At 37.9% G+C, this 24,325-nt stretch overlaps 1 protein-coding gene across 4 annotated transcripts in view; it reads right to left on the bottom strand.

The window, feature by feature from the left end:
• The window catches only part of ATP2B1 (ATPase plasma membrane Ca2+ transporting 1), a 60,074-nt gene that overhangs the window by 21,333 nt on the left and 14,416 nt on the right, over positions 1 to 24,325 (bottom strand). For all 4 annotated transcript variants that reach the window (XM_054279208.1, XM_054279178.1, XM_054279197.1 and 1 more), the window contains exons 2-9: positions 12,371 to 12,782; positions 7,400 to 7,597; positions 6,319 to 6,573; positions 6,113 to 6,238; positions 5,602 to 5,745; positions 3,247 to 3,285; positions 2,740 to 2,901; positions 1,183 to 1,397 (exon numbers count right to left, since the gene is read on the bottom strand). In XM_054279208.1, the coding sequence (XP_054135183.1) occupies positions 1,183 to 1,397; positions 2,740 to 2,901; positions 3,247 to 3,285; positions 5,602 to 5,745; positions 6,113 to 6,238; positions 6,319 to 6,573; positions 7,400 to 7,597; positions 12,371 to 12,575 (1,344 nt within the window). In that variant the 5' untranslated portion in view covers positions 12,576 to 12,782. The remainder of the gene's footprint in view (positions 1 to 1,182; positions 1,398 to 2,739; positions 2,902 to 3,246; positions 3,286 to 5,601; positions 5,746 to 6,112; positions 6,239 to 6,318; positions 6,574 to 7,399; positions 7,598 to 12,370; positions 12,783 to 24,325) is intronic.

Consider the following 24,325-nt stretch of genomic DNA (forward strand, 5'->3'; position numbering starts at 1 on the left):
TAAGGAAATAAAAGCAGTTAACAGCAATCCATGACCATTACTTGACTTCACAAATTCTCATTTATGGGATCCAGCCTTACACAGCACTTTCAGAAAACACTCAGTCATTAAGTCATCTGGCATATTTCAGAGGAAGAACTTGCAGCTGCCTCTTTTTGTATAGATTCCCTCAAGTCCATTATGTCACAGTAAACTTCATTTTGAACAAAGTACATAAATACAATCTTAATCTCCTGTACCTGCATGTCACACTGACTATTGATACTATTCAGATTGTTGGGAGAAAACAGTTTATAACAATATTTAGAAATTGAGAAGAGGTAAAGTTTGAACTTTACCAGATACAATGATTAAAAAAATGTTTCTGCTTACAAGAAAAGTCTAACACAGCTTATTTGATCTATCTGAGGATCAGATAATATATATTTCAAAGATCCTGGATTCAGACTTATAATCAAAGTGGGAACCTAATGTTTCAACTAAAATAGTGAGGGCTACATGAGTTTCATAGATTAAATATCACTTTAAATTCTTTCCTTGACAGCCTTTAAGGGTTTTCACCGCTAAGCAGATGAATTTCAAATTATACAATAAGGCCACTACTACTAAGTGCTGCAAGTTATGAATTTAGAACACAGCCTAAGCACCCATCATCTTTACAATTCGATTTTAGATAAATAATCAGTCTCAGCATGATGATGCAGTAAGAAAATTAAGAACACAAAGAGCTTAAGTTAAAAAACATGCTGTATAGTAAGCAGAAAACAAAATGCTTTACACTATTTAGTCTTCAAAAAAAAGTCAATCTAGAAGCTTTCATAGCAATTGTTTAACACATCAGCTAGGCAGAAGTTCACATTTACAGAAAACTCTAAGACATCTGTTTATTATAAGCAAATGCTACAATGCTACATACTGAATCCATTTATCTTTAGCTGGTGACAACAGGCTGGCAATGCTTACTGGTCTTGTCAGTGTGTATTCATTCAGAGATGAAGAAAAGTATTGCAGGAGAATTCTTATGCAGTTTAGAAAACAAGAAAAGCTTCTTCCCAGTCTAACATATATATATATATATATATATATATCTGTGATGCAGCATAACTCAGTTTGTACTTAACAGCTGATGAATATGCCCACCTACCTTAAAAAAAAAAATCTATTTGCCCTCTACCTACTTACCTTAACAGAGTAAGCCAGAGATATAGTGACTGCAAGTGGAAGACCTTCTGGTACTGCCACCACCAAGACTGTAACTCCAATAATGAAGAACTTCACAAAATATTGAATATAAATTGGGGTACATTCAGCAAGCCAAGGTCTCTTCTGAACCCAGAAGGTATCAATTACAAAATATAACACAAGGATAATGACTGTGATTGCAGACATCAACAAACCTTGTTAAAAAGAGAATAAACAGTTTTAAGAAATTATCTCAAATATTTGGCAATACAGACTGTAGATGCATGCAAATACTTCTGCCTTTATACAAGCTGGATTAGAACTAAGGTTTCAAACAGGCAAGTCAAAACATGGAGGCAGTTCTCAGAGGTGTTCCCGCTTCCAATGCAAGTACTTCCTCATGCATTTCACCTAGAAGTACCTAGAAATCTTCTTTTCTCCAATTTAATTGAAAAGCATGGAGCTAATTAGTAACAGGACAGACCAATATGTAAAGTCAATTGAGTAAGCAGAACAAGAAGTGAAAAAAATTCAGGAGGCCTTCACCAATTTTAAGCTGACTGATTCAGTAGAGTGCTTCAGTGCAGTCTCAAAGCAGGAGGACAGGCAAATCCATGCATGAAGTAGATGAGTATTAAGGCTGTGTGGGGAACTACAATGGGTCAAAAGGTACATAAAGGAACACAACACCTCTTGAAGATATGAAAAAAAAATCTTTGATGAGGACAGTAGTTTACAGTACACATATAATGGAATTTGTTTATCTCACTAAAATATTAATATCACCATACACAACTGCAGAGTGCTACAGCTAAAAGTTTCATTGCTCCATTTCAAGCTGTAAGTGTCTAATGACCCAGATGATAAAGTCAGCCCTTCTTAAGCCATGAGCTGAGCTAGAAGTCTTGAAATTCCTTCGAGCCTAAACCTTTCAACAATTATACATGGAATATACTGAAATATTTTAATTAAACCACTACAGACTAGATAACATAGCCTAAATTTTATACTGAATGTCACTATTGTTTTAGCCTACTTTCAAGCAGAAAATCTACCAAAGATTTTGACAAGGCAGCTGAATATAAGCTGATAGAAAAGTAGCAAGTCAGTAAGGCATATATATGTATCAACAAGGCATATGTTAAGTGGAATATTCTAAGCCCCTGAAAGTACTAGAGAATCTCGTTGACTGTAGCAGATTTTCTAGGCTTCACTCAACTTACAGTTCTCTTGGTACATTGCTAAATGCTGTATCTAACCTAAAAAGATCTTTCATAACAGTTGTCCAATGTTATGAAGCTGGAATTTTCCCTCCTAGAAGCTGGCACTTGAAAGCCTGACTCTATTTAAACTAAGGAAAAATAAAAGCCATCCACGTGACAGAGCCTGAGAGGCCATAGGCATACTCAGGCACAGCAGCATACCTACATGCATTAGAATTTTGCACTTAAGTAGTCAGCCTTGAGTGGTTTGATTATTTTATCTCCTCACAAACTATGCATGTTCCAACTTTTTTTAACATGACATCAACATAAGGAGAGTACTGAGACATTGTACCTGCTTTGCCAATCTGAACTGCAAGCTTTGTGAGTTTGCCTTGGAGAACTGACTTTTCCTTCTTTGGCAAGTTTGCTTTCTTCTTGTCTTTCTCATCTCCATCTCCACCATCCTCACTTTTCAGTGGCTGCATTTCCATGGCTGCACCATCCTGAGCTTTAGCTAGAAGTTAAGATGAAAAAAAAGTTTAGTCATTGGTGAGTCTCTCAAATCAAGGATACCTAAAAAGCTTAATGCCCAGGTCCACTAAATACACTAGCACTGAGGATTATCTTGTATCCAGAGAGGCCATACTACACATGAATGTTTAAATAAGTGTATTGTGTACAGTTGACAGAATACCAGGTTCAGCGAAACATTTGTTTTGGGCAGATTCACTTATGCCATCCTTACCATAAGCACTTTGGATATAAGTATTCAATATGCATTTTTATAGGGAAGTCTGTATTCACCTATACTCTTAGAAAACAGAGACTTGCAAGAAAGAATCAGAGAACCTGCATTTACCTTTGTTACGGTTTTCAACAGCTCCATCTTGCTTTTTACCTGTCAGAGAGGGAAACAACTTGTGTTTTAGGCTGGCTGTGCAGAATTCATTATTTTATTTATGTTTTTATATAACAACTACATTACTCTGTTAAAAAAGGAAACTGCATTAAAAAAAAAATAAAACATCTAAGTCAGTTCACAGAAACAGCTCATGGCACTTTTTGGACTTTACTTTTCACATACAAGACTGCTGCAGTGTTCATCTACCATGGTTAAGTTTGCACAAATTACTGATACTGACACTTATGGCTTGTGAGGAAGATGTCAGGAAATCTTCACAAAAGACATCCTGATGTCTTTTTCTAGGAAAGATATTTATGACAATTCAGTGATTCTGGTGGCCTCCATCTTGCAGTATTCTTCCAATACTTGTCACCAGAATCTGACTACATCTGTAAATAAACTGCAGGGTCTCACTTTGAGAATCAGTGCTTTTGTACAACATTGCAGAAGCTACTGTGGTATAAAATATTAATAAATCCATAGCAAAGCTTAGTGGAGGTACAGCACCGGATTACTATTTACACAAACATAACCATAAATCTGCAGGCAATGTACCATACATGACGGTGAGAATAGTTCAAGTTCATAATAAAATATCACTCCTACCTGTGTTCAGAAATGGGGCTCAACAAGAGATCATAAAGAAGGACAGTGAAATAATGGAAGAATTTAACAAGTGAAATATTAAAGGTTGGAAGACTAACACATCATGTGTTGTTTTGGGGGAGCTTAGAAAGTGATAAGCTTTATTTCTAAGTAGAGAAAGCAAGGGTTATAATTACTGTTTGTGATAAACTGAAATGAAAGCACAAAATTGAGCAATTTAGAACAAAACCCAAACATTTTTAGAATTACTGGTAATTCACCAAGTCTTTGGCCTTAGGTTATGTAGACCAAAATTTACAAGAGTACTCAAGTAGAAGAAAATCAAATTATCAACCAGCCTGTCTGGCATGACATTTAATATCTCCACTACACCATTATTGCAGACACACTCTGATTTCTATACATAAGGTTTCTCCTTGCGTTCTCACAACAGCTTAACAGGAAAAAAAAAAGGCATGTTCACTTTCTCTGGAAGATGCCACCTCAGACTTCTTAAGAACTCGTCATTGTTTCCTGACTTTGTACTTCTCCCCTAGTTCCTCTCTTCCTCTTTCAGGAGAGAAGTTCTACATTTGAATTACTTGCAACTGCTTGTCCATACATTTGCTTTCACTCTGAACTGTGCCATACACAGCCAGCTAAATATAGTCCCTTTAATCTCCTTAACATTCACAGAGAAGTTAATTTAGTTTAACCTGAGTTTTATCAAGGAGAATCTTATTAGGCACCTAACTTAAGGGAAGGAGGAACCTATTTATCTTGGGAGACAAAAAAACCCCACTAGTGTTTGGGTCCCAGGATACACCAAAACACTGCTTGTCAAGAGACTTCTGCTTTTAGAACAATAAACACTGGCAGAATATTAATAAAAGCTATAATCCACTCCATATCTCCTGTAGCAGCTGGTACTGTTATTTGTTTCCTTTTCCTTCCTCTGTAAGGGGAAGAGCACAGGATGGCAACTGCTTCACACTAATGACTGCAAGTGTTGCAGGTCAGCTTTTACTTTTTGCTGTCATGCTTGAGCTTGAAGCTAACTTAGAACTTTCAATTCTTCTTGTAATAATTTTTCTAACTTTTAAAGGAACTCACTAGTTTTTTTTTTCAAGTTTCAAGAAGGGTAGGGTAAGAATTGTAAAGTATTTGTGGGTTAGGACAAGACAAAAAACCTTCAATCTCAATTCCTGCACAGAGCACACATTTAGCAATTGCCTATTGAGTTGGAAAGTCTCTGAGTATCTTAAACACATTTCTGTGTGAATATTCCATTATTGTCTTGTATCCCTCTGATAAAAAGATCACTTATAAGTATGACTAGATACTTATGAAGTTGAACTTCATAATAACTTGTTTTCCATAAACACGTATTTGCTATTAGACATCAATGCACCTTGAAGTTACACAAGATGAGAGTTTAACTATTTATACATGTTATGTATGGCTGGTTAGCAATTGCAAACTTCCCAAACTCTGACTGATCAATGGGATCTGAAGTTTAACTAAATTCCATGTGACAATATTTAGTAGCAGTGGTGCACTCTCAGGTCACTGGACCCAAGTTGTTTTTTCTGTGAAACCTACAGAAGGTATGAATTTTTTTAAAAGCTTTCTGGCTTTGGATGACATGTTTTTATCCAGTAATATTCAAAAGTTCACCACCATCCCCACTCCCCCCACCAAGGCATTTAAGATTATTATGCCTACTTTTCTTTTCCTTCTTTTCTTTTTCCTTCTCCTTCTCCTCTTCATCTCCTCCAGCCCCAAGTAAAGTAAAGATGATTCCAGTCTGAGAGTTCACACCTACAGCAGTAACCACCATTCTTCCAGAGCCTTCCATCACATGTGTACCTGAAAGATTGAATCAGGATTTCCACTGAGACGTGAGCAGGGCACACAAGTACTTTGAGGAAATTAGCTTTCAAACCTGACTTTGACAAAACTCTGAGCTGTGTATATGTACCACTGTCCTCCCCTAAAGCTTTAGCTGCTAAAAATATCTGGAAAGTAAACCCATAAGCAGCAACACAAAATGTTTGTCAGTTTTATAAGTCTGATCACTCCAACAAACTTCTGTACCTTGTGGACTGGTTTGGGATAGTTCAGGGAGACAACCTGGATAAAAAACCAATTTGCTAGTTCTAACTGCAAAATTCTAAATAACCACCTTACCGCAGCAACAACCTACTTTATTCAAAAATTGTCAAATGCTACACACCTGACAGCAGCATAGGATCTCTATCCAGAGATTTCTTAACATGATCAGATTCCCCAGTCAGCGAGCTTTCGTCAATTTTGAGGTCATTTCCTTGAATGAGTACACCATCAGCCGGTAAAAGGTCACCTACGAGAGATCACTGGGTTTGTTGACTGCAGTTCCTTTTTTAAAAATAAAAGAAAGTTCAACTTTAAAAATGTGTTTACCATATTTCACTTGTGCAATATCTCCAACAATTATGTCAGCTACTGGTATTTGGATGACTTGGCCACCTCTGATGACTGTGAATTTCTGTTCTTGTTCAATACGGCTCTGCAATCCCCGAAACTGTTTCTCTTTACTCCAGTCATTAAAAGCTGTTACTAATACCACACAAACTACAGATAGGAGGATTGCTGCTCCTTCAATCCAACCTGCTTCAGATTCCTCCTCTTCTTCACCAACATTTACTGATCCACATACTGCAGAAAACAGGTTTTAGATTTAAGAAAGTTCACAAAGATATTTCAACAATGAAACTTTTGGCAAACAAAAAACTTACAGCTGGTAAATATTTTCCATGCTAGCCTTCTTTGCAATTTCACCTTTATTTCCATAAGAGTAACACACAAAGAAGATAAAGAACCCGAAAGCTAGAGCAACTTGAGGAAGTTAAACCACGTTGCTTATCTGAACACAAGAGAAGTCTATATAGAGAAAGCTTCCTGCCCTTATGTTGTTAAATGGTGGCATAAGAATGCCAGACTGGTAAACAACATTCTGCTTTGTCAACATATCCAACTTTACATTTGTCTAAACAAACCAGATATCACAGCAAAAATTCAGTTAAATGAAGTCACAATCCCTTTATTTTCTGTTTAGAAGTATAAATATAGCCTCATTTCTTAAATTATAAAGTTACCAGTGTCATATCACAAATGAAAGAAAATTTTAGACTTGCTGACTCCCTAAAGAAAGCCCATGACTGCAAATCATAAACTGCTTAAATATTTGAGGCAAAGCTAAAAAAAACCCCACTTGCACAGAGACTGGATTTCAAACTATTTCTTGTTCGTGCTGCTTGCAATTTACCTTTGGTCAGAATAACACCAGATCATGACCAAGGAAATCTCATGTTGCCCTTTTAAGGCAAGCTAGACTTTTAGCAATGTGCTCTCAATAAGGAACAATAAGCTGCTTTTCCACTGACTTACTGTCTCCCATCAGATTTACAGTACAGGCATGTTGAACCAGAAAAGTCAGTAGTATAATAATAGTAGATACCTACTTTTCAAGAAGTTTACTTACATGATTCATTTCCTCCTGGAGGCTGGTAAAAAGAAAGGCCCAAGGATACTACGGCTGCAATTTCTAATATAATTAGTGTAACGTCCTGTAGTGCTTCCCATACTAACTGAAGAAATGTTTTTGGCTTTTTAGGAGGTATAAAGTTCTTCCCAAAAATTGCTTCTCTCCTTTCTATATCTGCTGGATTTCCACTTAAACCTATTTAACAATAAGACAAAGTTAGTGATACTTACACACATTTCACCCTCACATTAGAAGTAACTGAAGTTTCCCACTCATGGAATCAAGTCCCACTCCACATTTCAGTAACAAAACCAAAAAAGCCACATCTCAAACATAATTATGGAAGTAATACCATTAAATCAGAGTCACTATAGAAAGCCAGCTATATTTCACAATTCTCACCTTGCCAAAATTAAGTTGATGGTCTACCTGCTTAATATGTCACTTAGTATGACATAGGAACAGAGTAATAATAACAGACATACCTTTGTTCAAAGTAAACAAGTTTGCAAGACAAGCTCATTAGTAGAGTTACTACTATTGAGACTGAGTAGCACCATAAAGCTTTAGCAAGACCACAGCCCGTGAAGGCAGCTCTGGTTCCCAGTGTAGGGATTCTGTATTCAGACACAACATCCTAGGATCCTAAAAGTAACGTAACATTTATAATGAGATGTTTATTATAATTAAAAAGGTAACTATTATTATTATTATATTTCCATAATAATTATTATATAAAATACTATTTTAAATGGTTGAAGCTGTCTGCAGGCACCATGTGGAAAGATGCAATCACTTTCATGATGGTGCTTGCACCTGGAATGGTGGTAGTTATTTGTTCTGCTGAAGCTTCACTTTCTATCTCCTCTCACACAGAGAGCCCACGTTTAGCACTACGCCAGGTCTAGCACCTCAGTTTTGTACCTATCTTCTTTCTTACATGGCATATTTGAGTCCTCCTCTGTCTCAATTCTGGTACCATCCTTAAGGGACACTTGCAGACAAGACTGAGGGGCCTACATGAAAGCTACAGCATGTTTCAAGAGCTTGCCAAGATCTTAAAAATAAAGGAATACCAAGTATTTTCAGTGCAAGGTCATGCACTCAAGGTCTTCTGTGAGCATCTCCTGGTTACTCCTCTAAAAATTTCCAGCTGACTAACCCACCATTCAAAATTTAGCTCATTTTTGAAAAAAAAATTGCCAAACTTCAGAGCAAAGGTCTGGGTACTTCAATCATATTGACCCCAAGGTTATGATTAGCGCCAGCTCAAAGACTATTTTCTTAGTAGGAATTTTTTTAGTAGCTAACCCAGCTGCTTAGTGATAAATGCATTACAAACATGCTAGGTAATAAATAAGAACAGCAGCCACTGCAGCTGGCTTTCACAATAAGGGGGGGTTTTTAACACCTCTAACAGACATTTCTGAGAATCATCACATATTTCAAGACACTTTGGAAAAGGTCACTGAACTGCAAAGCTCAATTCTGAATGCTAACAACTGCTACGGAACCACTTAACTGAAAAGCAAACTATATGCAGATCTCTTCAAAGAGAAATTAATTAAACATACTCTGCGTATATGATATATTATATTTATTTTAACAGTCTTCAATTCACTCTGAATTCATGTCTTTGAAGGTTTAATAGAAAGGAGAAATTGTACTCATTAGCCATAACATTACATTTCTTGCAGCTCAAGCTTTAAGGTGCTTACTTTCACTCCCAACTCAAAGAGCACTGCAAGACTATTTTCAAAATCAAGCTATACATTACAGGATCTACAGAAACTCAGGACAGTGTGGGCATTCCAAAAGGCTGGGCCATATTGCTATTTTGCAAAAGATACTACATCTCTATTCCTTTAACATGGGCACAGTTTGGAAATTTATTTACATAATATTAGCAACATCACCCTCTTCCTCCCTTTCCAGGGTACCACAGTGATGAACATCAGAAGTATACAACAAAGGTCCTTGAAAAATGAAAAGTGCTTCCAAATGAGGCTATATAAAGTCAAGCTACTATCAGAACCACTTAGTGAAGATTAGTAAATAAGCCTAGCAAAGATAAAAAGCATTTGTATTTTTAGTATACACTATAATACACCATGCATCATTACTGAACTTGCTACATTTACCAGACAGCTGGTAATTTCACAACCTACAGTCCTGAGATCAAAACTACTGCCATTGTATTCTTAATTATGTGTCCTAACAAGGGCAATTAATGTTATTTGGGGTTAAGTTTGAAAAATATTAGCCAAGAGACTAGTTAATGCTTCATATTCAAATTTTATTAGAAATAGCTATATCTGTACAGAATATTAGACAGACTTTTGCTACTAAAGATACGTCAAACATTCATTTTGCACATTTGCGTATATGTAAGCAGTAAAGTCTGCTCAGTGTCCTTTTTTTAAGTAATACTGGTAAAGGATTGTTCAAATTTCTCATTTCAAATCAGATAAGTTTGATCCAAATTTTGCCTGAAAATAGATGTTGTCTTACATTGTCAACAACTTCACAGCAAGAAACAGAACAAGCTGAACTCATCCACTGTGTACCATGTCAGAACTACCTGTACTTTTCCTGTGAAGCCCCTGGCAATTACATAGTGGTAAGAGTGTCATGTCATAGAGAAAACATCTGATTAGGAAAAAGTGTCCTAGGGCTTTGCAGGTACACACAGGAGGTTTTAGAGAGCCAGTATTAGTGTAATGTGTAACAGTTTTCTGTAAGATCTTCCCTAGACTTTTTTCTGTTAGTATTGTCTCCCTTTCTACACCTACGGTCAGAATTTGACAAAAGCAGAGACCTAGTGCTACCTTTACAAGAGCTCTCCAGTCCTACCTCCAGAAAGTTTATAGCAGGTTACCTGGCAGGGTGGCTGATTCTCTAAAATTTCATGTTGTGGTTTAGAGTCAAAACGACACCTCTATTGGATGCTGTTCTAACTCAATTAACCTTTTCTGAGCCTGTTGACATGTTCAACTGCTGAGTCTTTGGTGTGTTTATGAGCTTCTCTCACACTTGAAAAAGGATGGCACCCTTTTATTAAGTCAGTGACTGTACACTGATGGCAGTGTACATCTAAATGTCAAATCCTTTTGAAAGTGAAAGGCCTTGATACAGCCCTCAGTATAGCACAATCAATCTGCAGGAAAGGGCATCCAACCCTTGAGTTTTAGTTCGCTGACATGTGACATGTTTAATAACCTGCATGTTTGTTACATTAAGAGACAAAGTGAATACTGCAGTACACAAGGTATTTATTTAGTGCTTAGTGCCTCGTGGCTATGTAAAATTGTATTTCCACCTAGCTTGCAGTAATAATGGACCTTTAGCCTTGCAGATCATTGTGCAACAGAATTCAACTCTCAGTTCAATTCCCAGTTGTAGAAAACCATATCCCTTTTCACAGAGAAAGGAAACTGCCTTCCAATACTATGCAGCAGGTCAGCAGGGTAACGAGAGCCTGTTGCTCCTGAGGTGTGTTACACTGCTTATACACTACAGTGCTTCACACACATGCACTGTACTTTAACACTGCCAGGGAACAGAAGTTTGTACTCCTTGTGTTTTACAAACTTCTTCATCCTGAAATTGGTCTACTCCCATTCACTGGCAGTTCAGCCATGTCAGCTGGCTGAACAGTTTCAGTTTGGTAAGAGGAACCCAATTCATCTACTGATGATTTCAGGAGTCTGAAATCGGGCTTCAAAAGTGGATCAAGCCAATACATGCTAAATGCAGATGTACCCAGAGGTACCTTACGGCATTAGTAGGCTGCTCTTGGTCCAAGGAGGTAAATCTTTCCATAGCATTTCTGAAGAACAGAAAGCAACGGCTCTCCAGGATTAAGACAGCAGGTATTTTGCTGCTACCAACATGACACTACATTGGTTAAAATCTATGTGAGTCTTTAAATGCAGAGACACTACAAGTTGCCAAAATCCTGATTTTGGTAATTTTCAATTATTCTCAACAGCAGGAATTCACAGTAAGTTTCAGTTAAAGTTTTGACATATTTTAAGTACAGTTTACTGCAAGTACTACAGTATGTAGATAATACAGTACCTTATGCAGTATGACTTCCATCTTTCACAAATACACTTAATAGTTTTTATTGATATGGGAAGAAAGCCTTCTGGAAGGTTCTCAAGAAGGACACTTAATAAATTTATTTACTTATTTCTTCACATTTGTACAGTCTATCTCAGAGTAATAACTCTAGATAGCAAAAGCATGGTGTAGCCACATTTTACAGAATGCCACTAAGTCAAACATGGTAAAGACTCCATCAGAGATGCTTATTTCTAGGGAATAAGACTGTGTAATCACTTGGCAAACCTTCCACTAAGAGTAAACATCAATGCTTCAAGTTATATTGATAGTTATTTTGGACAGTTCAAATGAAATCCACAGAATTCTGATACTACGGAAATACTGCAGATTTAAAAACTAGATCCTGCTATTAAGAATCCAATAGATCACAAACACAATCAGTTTTAAAAATTGCTGCATTAGCAAATCCAAGAACTAGGTAGCCACACAGAAGCATTAATAAGCCCTGCATTAGAATATTAAAACCCTAGGCTCTACAACATCATGATCTGAATTAGGAACTATAGGTCATATGAACTATTCAGAAAACTGGTGCTTTCACAGTGAGTTGAACACTGCTATGTTGCATTGCTGTTTCATATGTGGATGTCTACATCAATAAACTTTGTTCCAAGTGGAACTTCATTAATATAACATCTCACATGCAGCTTGGCCAACTGAAAAAAAACTCTTGCTTACTTATTTTACCATGGAATACTTCTGTCTTAAAGGAACAAGAAGCAATATTTTGTTATGGTAGCTAAAATGCTTTTACAAACTTTGTTCTATTAAAGAAAGCAGTTTGCTTACTAAGCCTTTTCCTAAATGGAGTTTCCTCAGTAAGTGTTAGAATTTACTTACCTTCATTTGGTGAAGTTTTCAACTTTGTACAGATGCCATGTACATCACCATAGCATTCCTGTATTTTATGCAGTGCATCTGCAGCTCGAAGTTCCATAAGAGAACGGAGCTCTGCAAGAGTAACTCCAAAATCTCCATGATTAGATTCTTTTACAGCGTTTTTTACGCTGCTATATGCAACCGAGTTGTTTGCCATGTCACCCATGATGCATGCAGTCTTTAGCGTAGACAGTTTCCAGCAAGGAACAAAATTTCAACTCAAAGTAGTTCCAAAAGGAAAATAAATCCTTTGGGTATGAAGACAGTCAGGAGAGCAGACACATCACCCAAGCAAGAGAGCCCGTCTGGAGAGATATCTTTGAGGTTGTCCCATGGTGCGTTCTGTTCCCCAAAGCCAAAAGGCATGTACAGTCTAGGGAGAGAACAGATACACATTCAGTTACATAACAGCTATACTGAAATGCATTGTAAGACAGTCCCTACTCTTGGCACTAAGGTTACAGAACAAATTTCTTTTTTAATTTCCTATAATATTTTTAGTTTGCATTCTGCGGACAAGAGCGACAAGGAAGAAAATGGGTATTTCCCACCCCAAAGCAACCTTGCATTATTGGATTTCCTTAAATCATTAACTTTGTAACAACTGTTGCCTTTAACACTGGCATTTTCCTTCAAATGTCCATATGGTTCATCATCAAGCAGCAACCTTTAAAAATACCTAAAATTAAATCTGTTTCCAGGGAAATGGAGCTTGTGGCACCCACAAGTGATGTCACATGGGGAAAGAACATGCTCAAGTTAAAAATTCCCATTTTCCAATGACGCCCTCACCTCAGAGTTTGGGAAGAGCAAGATTTTTTGTGTTCCCATTAACTGATTTGTGCAAACCTCAATTAAAAACTTCAACAAGCTAGCCCACACACGAAGTACTTTTGTATTCTAAGTAGGATTATATCTTCACGCAGACCTAGCTCTTAATAAATTTTTATGTCCATACAGTTTTAGCCCTGCTCCAGCCCACTTCATCACAACTTAAGCCTTGCACAGTATCTCCACGTAATTCTTTGAAGAGAGGGAAAAATTGCACAACACCCCCTTTCTGCAGAAGGGATGAGCAGACTGAGAGCAGTTCTTCTGTCTGATGATCAATGTATTTATTGTAGTTGAGAAATTATCATCTAGCCACAGGATCTGAACTTGCACAGGCATTCTATATCTAATTCCCACTCAGCAGACATAGCTTGCACAAGATGTAGCTACACAACAGTGCAATGCACACACAAACTCCTCATGCCTGTGTGAGGATTTGCTGTGTGCCAAAAGCAGACTTCTGATCACATAAATCAGCTTTATTGGCATAATGAAGTGCAATGAGCATGTGTAACAACATATTCCCCCACAAAACATGACTGCCAGGCTCAGATGAACAACAACTTGGACACTTCCAGGTCAACAAGACCCTGAGGTGTCATATGCCTAGCAAAGGCAAAAAAATAAAGGCAAAGCATCAGCAAACAAAAGATCTATAGCTACTTCCTTGCCAGATTAGAGGACTGTTTGGCTGAACTGCTGAGTCTATGCTGAAGTAAAGGTATAAGCACCCAATTACCAGAAGTTTACAGTCTTGGTTCCAGGAAAGACTCAGATTTCTGCTCTGGAAATATTGAGTTGCAGCTATACTAAATCTATCTACCATTAGAAGCACCATGGCACAGTACCTGGTTTGCCCTAAGAGCAACCACTGACACTGTAAACCCCTGAACTGATGCCACCTGACCACAAGTGACAGACCCATCTCTGGCAGAACTACAACTTCTACAGCAACTGCTCTTCTCTTCCTGTCACAGGAGGTTCTGAGAAAACCACTATCCATGGCTGTTTTCCAGAGAGTGACAAAAAGCATAAAGCAATCAATATTCACATGCATAAAACTCCCAACATTCTATAACATCAAAAAAGATCTTAATTTTAAAATAATTTTAAATCTTCATTGTTTTCTCTGTTACTTGCAAGAAAATGTTGGAACAGTTGAAGAGTCCATGATGATAGTGTTAACCTGCATGCTAGGATATAGTTTTGATTAAGACTCTAATGAGTTCTGTTAGAGAACAAGTGATCCTGCAAGTGAAGAATTTAATGCAAACCATGTATGAAAGTTTTCGTTAAAGACACGCCACATTGTTATCCAATGCCCAAAAGCTGGATGTTGCTGTCCAGCTGGTAGCCTAGGAGGATTTATCAGCTGGCATCCGATCATAAGCTATGACAGTATAACAAGAAGCAGATCAGGCAAATGAGTTTGTATAGCTATGGTGAAGATGCTGCAGCTGCTAATTAAGCAAAAATAGACCAAGCAGAAGGCCCCACAACCAATTACATCAAACTTGATTCAATTTTAATTAAGAAAAGCTCTGTTCAAGCCTCTAGCAGGAGCCCTGTTCTTGATGCCCAAATACACCCAAATCCAAGAGAAAAGGATAGAAAAAGCTATAGCTCTAGTCACTGTTCACTTGTCATCAAAGTTTTAGGACTTTCTCCATATATATGCATAGAGTGGGCCAAACTTGCTTTCATATGCAACTAAAGTGAAGAGCAGTAACTCTACTTAATCATAACTCAGTGTGCTTTGCAGTCCAGTTCAAACTATGCATCTATATCAATTTTTACTAATAAATAATAATCTATATTAGTCATTAATAAGTTTATACTGAAGGGGGTCCTCCTATGCTCTAAATTCCATCCTAACATACCAACAGACCCCTAGGGTTCACAGGCAAATTCAATAAGCATTCATTAACTACAAAAACAGTGCAGTTCTACAGATCAGCTCTAGTAGTGATGCAAATTATTTGGTACATCCCTGTTAGCAAAGAACTGTGGAAAATTGAAAGGGACGGCATGAAGACTTCAAATTCTGAATACTGAACAAGTGCAGTATTGCTCCAGATTATAAAAAATTGATTAAACATTATCAATTTTTACACAAAATCAGACCAGTATCTGCTTCAGTAGTCCATTTTTACCGGCCATTTCAACAGGGAGCTTCAACAATACCTTCTTGTCATAAGAGTACAGGACAGACTTCGTCTAACACAGATTTTTCTGTAAGAATCAGCAAAGAAACTTTCTTTACGAAATATCCTTAATGCAGTTTTGATGTAAAATCTTGCAACATTCAATCAGTTCCTGTTACAGCAAGTTCCAAGAGTCCACTTTTTTAACATCAGTGGCGATGCATAATGAAACTATTATGACTGAAATTTTGTAGCATAAAAGGAAGCGCATTTTAAAGCTACAAAGATCATCTAATAGTATTTATCTCCTTGACTAATAAATATTTTGTTTGTTTTGACCAGTGTTTCAGTTCTCAGTTATTGCATCAGTCATTGAAATAACTGAATAGCATGAGCTCTGAAGCACTATAGTTTAATGCAACTCACCTCAAACTTCTAATCTGTTAAGATCTCAAACTTCAAATTCAGGAAACAGTTATCAAGCTAAAACTCATTTATACCCAATGCTGAAGTTCCAGCCTATTTAAAGTTTAATTCTGTTAAAGTTTTGTGTTAGTTTCCAGCTTAAACAAGCTGCATACAAAATTATTAAGATGTCTACCTTTTATTGGACCCATCAACTTTTGAATAATACTTTATTATTGACACTTGGTTTATCCCTTTATATCACTGAGACTAGGAATAACTTTAAAAGTTATTCTCTGTCACACAAAAGTGTGACAGAGAAAAACTTGAGACTAAAAAACTTGAACTGCAGAGGCATATTTCAGTAGCAGCACATACTCTCATAGGTAGGATTCAGATACTTATGTAAATCCCTCTGAGAAGACCTTGCTGCTCTTTGGTTGTAGTAACTTCACTGACACATCATTGTAGCTGCTTATGAGGAATAACTTCCTTACCCAAATCAAATCACTATTTATTGCTAAAGGACTGTGTTGTTACCAGACACACTAATTCAAACCCATAACCCGTTAAACCAAGGTTAGACAACTTTGCCAGTGCTGGAAGTTCATCATGATAAGCTTCTGTAGTTGGACTGGAGAAAGGAAAAGCTCTAAACAGAAGTCTACATGAAGAGATGCTCACCAAAGCATGAAGAGATTACAGATTACTTATCTATTTAGTGCTACCAGAACATTCTGCACTGACCAAATTAGAAGCTGCAACATGTTTTTTGAAGTGTTCCTGTAGTGGCACAATTACTATTGCCCAGATGCACAGGACCTAGCATGCCTTAGACTCCTATCCAAGCTTTTCCTATGATTACATTTACATTTAATACTTGCTTCACTAACCTACAAGGAAACACAATTTTCTTAATTAATATTAAAACACTTAAGCATACCTCAAGAGTCAAACCTCCAGCAATTATAAATCTTGTGTCATTCAATTTAATTTATACATCTGCTTGAACAGTATGCATTCAGATATTGAGCATTAGCTGGTAGCATTTGACCTTCAGCAACACACTAAAACTGGGCCCTGTAATATAGGAAAGGGCTTGCAAAGTGATTATCTCAGGAAAGCCTTTGTTTAATCTAATTAGTACAATGAATACCAGACAGATCTGCATATCAAGAAGCTGTTGTGATAAAAACCATCCCCATATGTTTCAGTTGTCATGCCTTTTAACCTGCCTACAAAGCCAGGTTAAAAGATATTAAAAACATATCATATGCTTTTGTATACTTAAATTTGGGTGTGACCCACAGCTTTAAGCCATCACATAACATTGCAGGGGTGGGGGAAAGAAAGAAGGGAAGCTGTCTGCAATGTTATTATAATGGAATATTATTACAAAGTGTAACTGAGAAAGTAACCTGGAAATCAAACTGAAATTGACTGAGGTTTTGTGCTCTGAAGGGTCAAACTTCTTGCTGTAAGAGACAGATCCTCCCACCTACTTGACAGGCCACAGAAACTCACCAGCTGTTTCACAAGGAATATGAATGAATTCTAACGAGGTAAAACATAAATACAGAACAGTATCCTTTTACAAGTCATTACTGAACAAACAGGAGTTAACTGTTTCAGAGCAAACATCTCAGACAGCCTGGTTTATGAAGAGACATGTACAAGAAGACTGAAGAACTAAGAGGCAAAGGGCACAATTTTTTTAGCATACCATCTTCAGCCTATATCAAACAGTGTTGCAATGACAAGTTTCAGATTTTACAGCTTATGTGCTATAAACAGTAAACTCATCAAAGGTCATGACTTTTGCTTAGTTTTCAAAGAGAAATCTGATTTAATTCTGAAGCCTAATCTCCTGGGAAGCAGATGTACTTACCTATCTGAAATAAAAACTGGCCTAGATTCTGCATTGGATCTAAACACCGGGATTGTCCCTGCTCATTGCAGGGAGGTTAGACAAGATAACATTTAAAGGTCTTTTTCAACTCAAATTATTCTGTGATTCTGTGATTTGTGGCACTTAATGTAAGGGATTTCTGCTGCCTACTGTGATTGACACCTGTAGAAACCATTTCATCCATTGGTGGTTTCTTTCCTTTAAGACCCTAAATTTATTTCTTATTGAAATTATAGCAAACAAATTAGGATTTCAGTAGTCTGAAGTCAGTTTAGTAGTAATACAAATCAGCAGTGTTCACACACAGGTTCTGCAAAATTTTCCTCGTTTTGGTAGTAAAAAGGAAAAATTGTACAAGTCTTGAAGGTGAGTTATTATGGCACAAAGGACATAAGCTTCTCTTACAAAGCAGCTTGGTCCACAGCCTCTGCCAGGAGCCCAGCAAGCAAGCAGACATTTTGTTCTGCCATGCACCATCTGCACAGGCCTGTATTGCCCTGCCTTGTCCAAGCCAGGGCCTCTCCCCACGCACTAAACAACTCAGCTCCAGCTGCAGTGACTCAGAAACAAGATCAGAAAGTGCTGTAGGAAACTATTTTCTCAAGAGTTTAAACCAATCATTAGCTTTCCGAGGTAACCAAATAGATATTACTGATCCAAAAATAGACAGACTGATGCGACAAGAAGGGCTTCAGAAAATCTGTGACCACTTTCACGGAACATCACACTTTGAGACATACCGGAAAATCCCAGAGGACAAAAGCAATGTGATCATCATGAAAGAAAGCAACAAGTGTTCTGTGTGTTTGAGGTACTAGGGTTTCATAGTCACCTATTTCATATCACATTGCTGGCCCATCCACAAGACGACAAACACTTAAGACAAACATGCAACAGTGTCAAGTTTGTAACCACTTTAAACCACTTTTCTGCAGTCCACAGCTCTGATCAACACTCAGGCAGTTTCTCTCTTCTCCACCCACAGGCCCTGAAGCTTCCTTCTCTGTACTTCTTTTTCCTAGGTTCATCTACTTTCTGCTCTGTGATGACACTATAAACTAAAGGCTACATACAAGAGGACTGTTCGCAATGAAAGGTTACTCCAGTTTAAGACTGTAATCCCAGTGAAAAAAAGTTTTAACCTCTAGATGGGACTCTGCCCCATCCAGAATCATTTTGAGTGCGTTCAAGCACCTAAAATGTATTTACTGTGTGTGTCAGCTTCCTCACCTAACTTGAGGTGAGTGAAGCTGTCAAAATTTGGATGAAGGCAGCTGATGACTGAAGGCAGACCTGCTGGTGTTTAAAATGCAAGAAAAAAAGTTTGCCCAAAGCCCATCAATATTTTCCTTTCCTTCAGATCCACTGAGTTCAAAATAAGATGACTGAGGATTTCAAGTCTCTTAATCCTGCACAGTTTAGGATAATTATGCTGTAAACTAAGTTCTTTTAACAGATCTGACATATTAATAGCTAAATATATAAACCTAAAAGTGGGTTTAAAAAAAAAAGTAGTAAAGTCATCCATTAATAAATATTCACATTACTAGGTCCATGAACAACTTACCACACTTTTCCCATCAACATCTGTCAAAACCATATTGACAAAAATGACAAGACAAAGCTGAACTTTTCCCAAAAGAGATAGAGTGGTAACATGGCAACCAACTCACTAAAATTATGCATCATTAGACTACAACAGAGTTTAGTGGCATTCCTAAAGCGCAAAATGTGCTCAGGTCACAAACCCTGACAGATGTGTGTTAAATGAGGCATATGATATCACTATATGCAACTAAGTTTCAAGTAAAGGTGAAGTGAGATGGTACCAAATTTCATCCCACAGAGATGGAGTTGGGATTCCTGGATTTCAGCTACTTGTTGTATTTAGAGCTCAGTGCAATACATCCAGCTGGTCACTTCTAATAATGTCAGCAAGCTACAGGTATGACTTGTCTTGAGAAAATTTTTTCACCTCTTTTTCACAGAACTTATATTTACCATTTCATCCTGATTTGAACACTCCCCATCTTTTCTTTCAGAAAGTATTCTTTTATGCTAGTATCCACTTAGGCAGAGCAGTAGGCTTTTGACTGTCATGCTTCATGACATCAAAGAGATGCAAAAAGCTCTTTAGATTTATGAGCCTTCAAGCAAAAGGCAAAAGTCCATTCTTACCTGATTGTTCCTGTATCCAGAAAACTTCAAAAGAGATTTAAAATTAGTCTTAAAACTACTAGGAAATATTTATGCCTATGAGATTGAGCCAAATTACTTTCATAAAGACACTATGCATATAACCAATTCCTTTCTATTAGAGCAATAAAAGTAACTTATGCAAAGTTTTAAGGCTTTTCTGGCTACTTTGGACTAGCTTACTGCTAAGTACAAAGACTACTACAAAATACTCTATGTGCTCATTGAGCCATAAACAGGTAATATACAAATCGTGATATTAATGTGGTAGGATCCATTCATGATCCTCAAAATCACCATTCCAACCAAGTGTCTGGAATGTAAGAAAAATTAAACAAAAACCTTAGGTCTGGTCACCCATCTCAGTGAGCCCACACTATGAAGCTAAATTGGATGTACGTCTTGTCTTCTTCTGTTTAAAGTTTAAGAAGCTTCCCTTTTGGCCTGTAAAAAGCCAGTCTGAGAACGTTCAGCTTCAGATTTTTCGCAAGCCTTTTGGAAATATCATACCACAGTATACGCTTACACATTATCCTTATCCTCAAACCCTTAAGAGCCTTATTTCTTCAGAAACCTATAGTTTGAAAGCTGTGCTAGCTTCCCCTGAAGGTCATTAATTCCTGCCTGCCAGAAATACACCAAATAATCTGGCTAAAAGAGTCATTCTGAGAAAATCTCTGCAATTATGTTTGCTATTTTCTCTTCCTAAGGAGACAGAGGGTTTTAAAATTCAAATATCATAACTAGTCCACACTTGAGCAGCACTTTGAGAGATACTTCACAACTTTGCTGCTCCTGCTGGTTCTGTAAAGAGGTTCAGGGGTCCTTTTGGTTTGTGTTTTCTTTTGTTTGTAAGGGCTTTTTTACCTCAATATTTGAATTTGAGAATCCAGTGTATGGCTTTGCAGAAACACAAGAGTGAAATGTCTCACAAAATTCTTTATTATGATTATACTGGTCATTCCTTTAGCTCTCTTTGATAAGTTTTGAGAGCTTAGCTCACTGATCCATTCCACTGGGCCTCCTCTTTCTGGTACAGTGTAAGAAGCATGTTCAGTAGGCTTCACTTCATGGTATTATCTGACATATTTAATGATTTTTTTAAGCCTACATATTGCTTTATCCTTCAGGGACTATCCAGTTTCAAAATTAGTCTTTCCTCATGATAATACTTTTCCATCTCTTTGATGTCTGACACCCACTTAAAGGCTAAGTTGTCATGCTCCCTGCATTGTCACACACTTCTAGCTACTCCAAAGTTTCTCATTTATGCAGGGTTGGTTGCTGCTCTGGGATAGTTTTACACACATTGAAGCATTACTGCAATATAGCTATTGGCAACTGTGTGTAGAATGATGGTAAATTAACTGCTCTGTGATCAGTACACACATGACAATCCCATCTCCACCATCCAATATAAGATAATAAATACTTCTCTCAGGAGCTTGTTTCTTTAACACAGACAGGGAATATACAAGCAGTGTTAGCAGACAGAATGCACAAAGCTGAGATTCCCATCGCAGCACTTTGTAACTAACAGAGCAGCAAGTCTGTCACATCCTCAGGTGACCAAAGGTATGGCTGTGCTGCAGTGACACGGTGTAACACTCCCACTCACAGAGGTCCTGAAGCAGCTCTCATTATTTGACACTAACAGCACTGCAACTTACACCTGCCACCCTTATCCTTTTGCATTGGGAAAAGCCATGGGCTCTGCCAACTGCATTAATGAAGTAACAGAGTATGGGAGCTCTGCTGTTGCAACAGGCACACGGGCAACCTCGGGCCTGGAACACACTTCTTGTGTGCTTCCCTACCCTTCTTTACAGCACCTCAGCCTCTGAGAAGGTATTTCATTTTGGGTCCTGCTCTAAGTCCTTCTCTCATGGGACATACAGCACTCCAAATGGTTTTGGCACTTCTTCCTTTACTAATGCTTTTTTTTTTTCTTCCTTTCTCCATGTACTTCTATTACCTTTAAAAACAAATAATTTTTTTCTCCTAGCCATGAAATCTGCCCCCCTCCAGGATCCAAGGAGCAAGAAAGCACCACGCCATGGTGCTCTTTCCCAAGCCTTCACCTTCCCTCCCACTAGCTGTGGTGGTAGCCGTGCATTTCATGGTTCCATACCTGTGAGTGGGCTACTTGTAGCTGGGTGGTGCAGAAAGCTGTCATCCAAAAAAGATCTCCCCTACCTCAGTGAAAAAATTGAAATAGCAGCATTTCTACTCTCTGAACAAGTTTTCCCACAACACACCAGGAGGGGCTGATTTATTTGTAGAAGTCACACAAGCAATGTGAATATGTCAGCTTAAGGGACAAGACACACATTCAGCTAATGCTAGAAGCATCTTTATCACAGAACTATATGGCTGCCACCTTAAAGATAACATTAAATCTCCCTTTAAGGGAAGGTTTCTCTTCCCTCTGTTATTTCAAGTTAAAGTGGGTTGAGCAAACCCAGGACACAATTCAACTGGCTTGCCACTAAAAAAATAGCATGGTACATAACTTTTCAGTGAAGGGCAATCACTGTTTGGACTGAACAGCAAATTGACATGACTGTCAGACAATGGCTCAAGCAGATTTAGTAAATTTAATTAATTTCTCATGGTAGACTATATAAAATTGCTATACAAAGTGGCTATGTGCAATTAATAATCACAGCTTTATTTCTGAAGTCTTCAGTTGTGAAGTACTTCATTGTGTATAACTCCTTAGGTTTCTGAGATTACAAAGACATCAGTGCTTGGTTAATTAATTAGAAAAAAGAAAGCAACTCAGGAAAAGTGCAAATAAAACCATGCTCCATTATAATATTTATATGTCCTATGCCACACAACAAAGGAAATCCCTTCTCCCACTTCCCATAAGCCAAAGGCCTTAAGTCTTCACTAGCATCAGTGGATCCTAATGCACTTTTTGCACACAGCTCTGCTTCCAGGCTAATCAGCAATCATTCAAATTCTGAGGTGAGCTAGGTGTCTAATTTAGCTCTGGCACACCTCCCCTAGGTGGAGAAAGGCCATGCCTTGAAGAACTTCATCACAACCAGCTGAACCTACTCTGTGCTGAGGATCAGCTCCCCGATTCCATCACTCCCCTGCCCTACCAAAGCACAAGGCCGGCAGAACTAAAGTGGGAAACCAGCAGGCACTCAGATGCCTGCAGCATAACCACCTCAGGCATATACAGTCAGGTGTCAGTCTTCTGATAAGGTAGCTCTGAATCCTCAGCAGCAATTGCTAGTTTAACAAGCTTAATACCTGTCCTTCCAAAGGATGGTATCTGGATTGAGAGCCTAATGCATTTAGCACAGCTAAATGATCATAGCTCAGCTGCAGCTGACCCTCAGGACCAAGAGACAACCCACCCATGTAGACTACAGATCATCATTCTGTTTCAGCAAGGTCAGACCTATTTTGTTCCTTCTACAGAAAGCTACTCCCCGCAAGTGTTTTGTTTTGCAGTGGCACATTGCTCAAGTTGTACACTGTTACAATCATGTTGTTTCTAGTGATACCAAAATCATACAGTATCTCTGAAGAAAAGGGACTGGGAAAGGCAGTATCAGCTTCTCAAGGGGCAAACCCTGAGCATCCTGCTGAAATTGTGCATGTTATAACTGCTGATGGCACAAACTCTTTAAATAACCAAGATCTGTATGTTCAGCTCATGGCTTCCAACAGACTCCCTCAAAGGACCAGCACCATTGCACATCTGATTGTATCACACCTCAGCTCAGCATGAGATTATTTCACTATACAGCTGAGTAGGGGCTCACAGACCTTGTTAAGTCAGAAGCCAACTATATTTTTAATCTAAACTCTGCAACTCACAAATTTATCTTATGCAACACGCAGGTAGAGCAGAGTAAGGAACACAAGAGCTTCCTCTAGCCTGAGGCTAGTAATACTCAGTGAAATGTTTCCCCAGTGGAAAGAAGTGACTGAGAAGATAAAGTATCATGAAAAAAAAATAAAAAATGACACGGCACCATGAAGTAAAACATAGCACAAGTTACCCAAACTCTCACAGTTAGGGACTCAGTTTTTCTGAAGGTAATTTTAGGAGATTCCTTCTCTGGTTCTATTGCTCCACTTTCCTAAGCAAACTCCTGTATCCCTGTTTCCCTCAAAGGATGCCATCAGCTGGTTTTTCAGCACTTTCAATAGACCCTTAAGCTTGAAGGACACGTAGCATTTGGAGAAGAGAAAGCAGCCTACTAGGAAGCAGCTGTGCTAGGACTGTTGTCCAAAAACCTGCTTTTCAGTTCCATTAAGGATGATTTATTTTCATTAGTTTATCAAGGGAAACATAGAAAGAAGCTATCCGAAAACCTCTACAATTAAGCATTATTTCAGTAGCCTTTCAAAAAAAATCCTACCTGATGTAGACAAGAGTTAGAAAAAACTGGTGCAAGTATGTAA

The sequence above is a fragment of the Melozone crissalis genome, unplaced genomic scaffold, assembly GCF_028551555.1.
Source record: "Melozone crissalis strain CALT ecotype California unplaced genomic scaffold, PUWL_Pcris_2 ptg000004l_1, whole genome shotgun sequence".
Classification (NCBI taxonomy): Eukaryota; Metazoa; Chordata; class Aves; order Passeriformes; family Passerellidae; genus Melozone; species Melozone crissalis.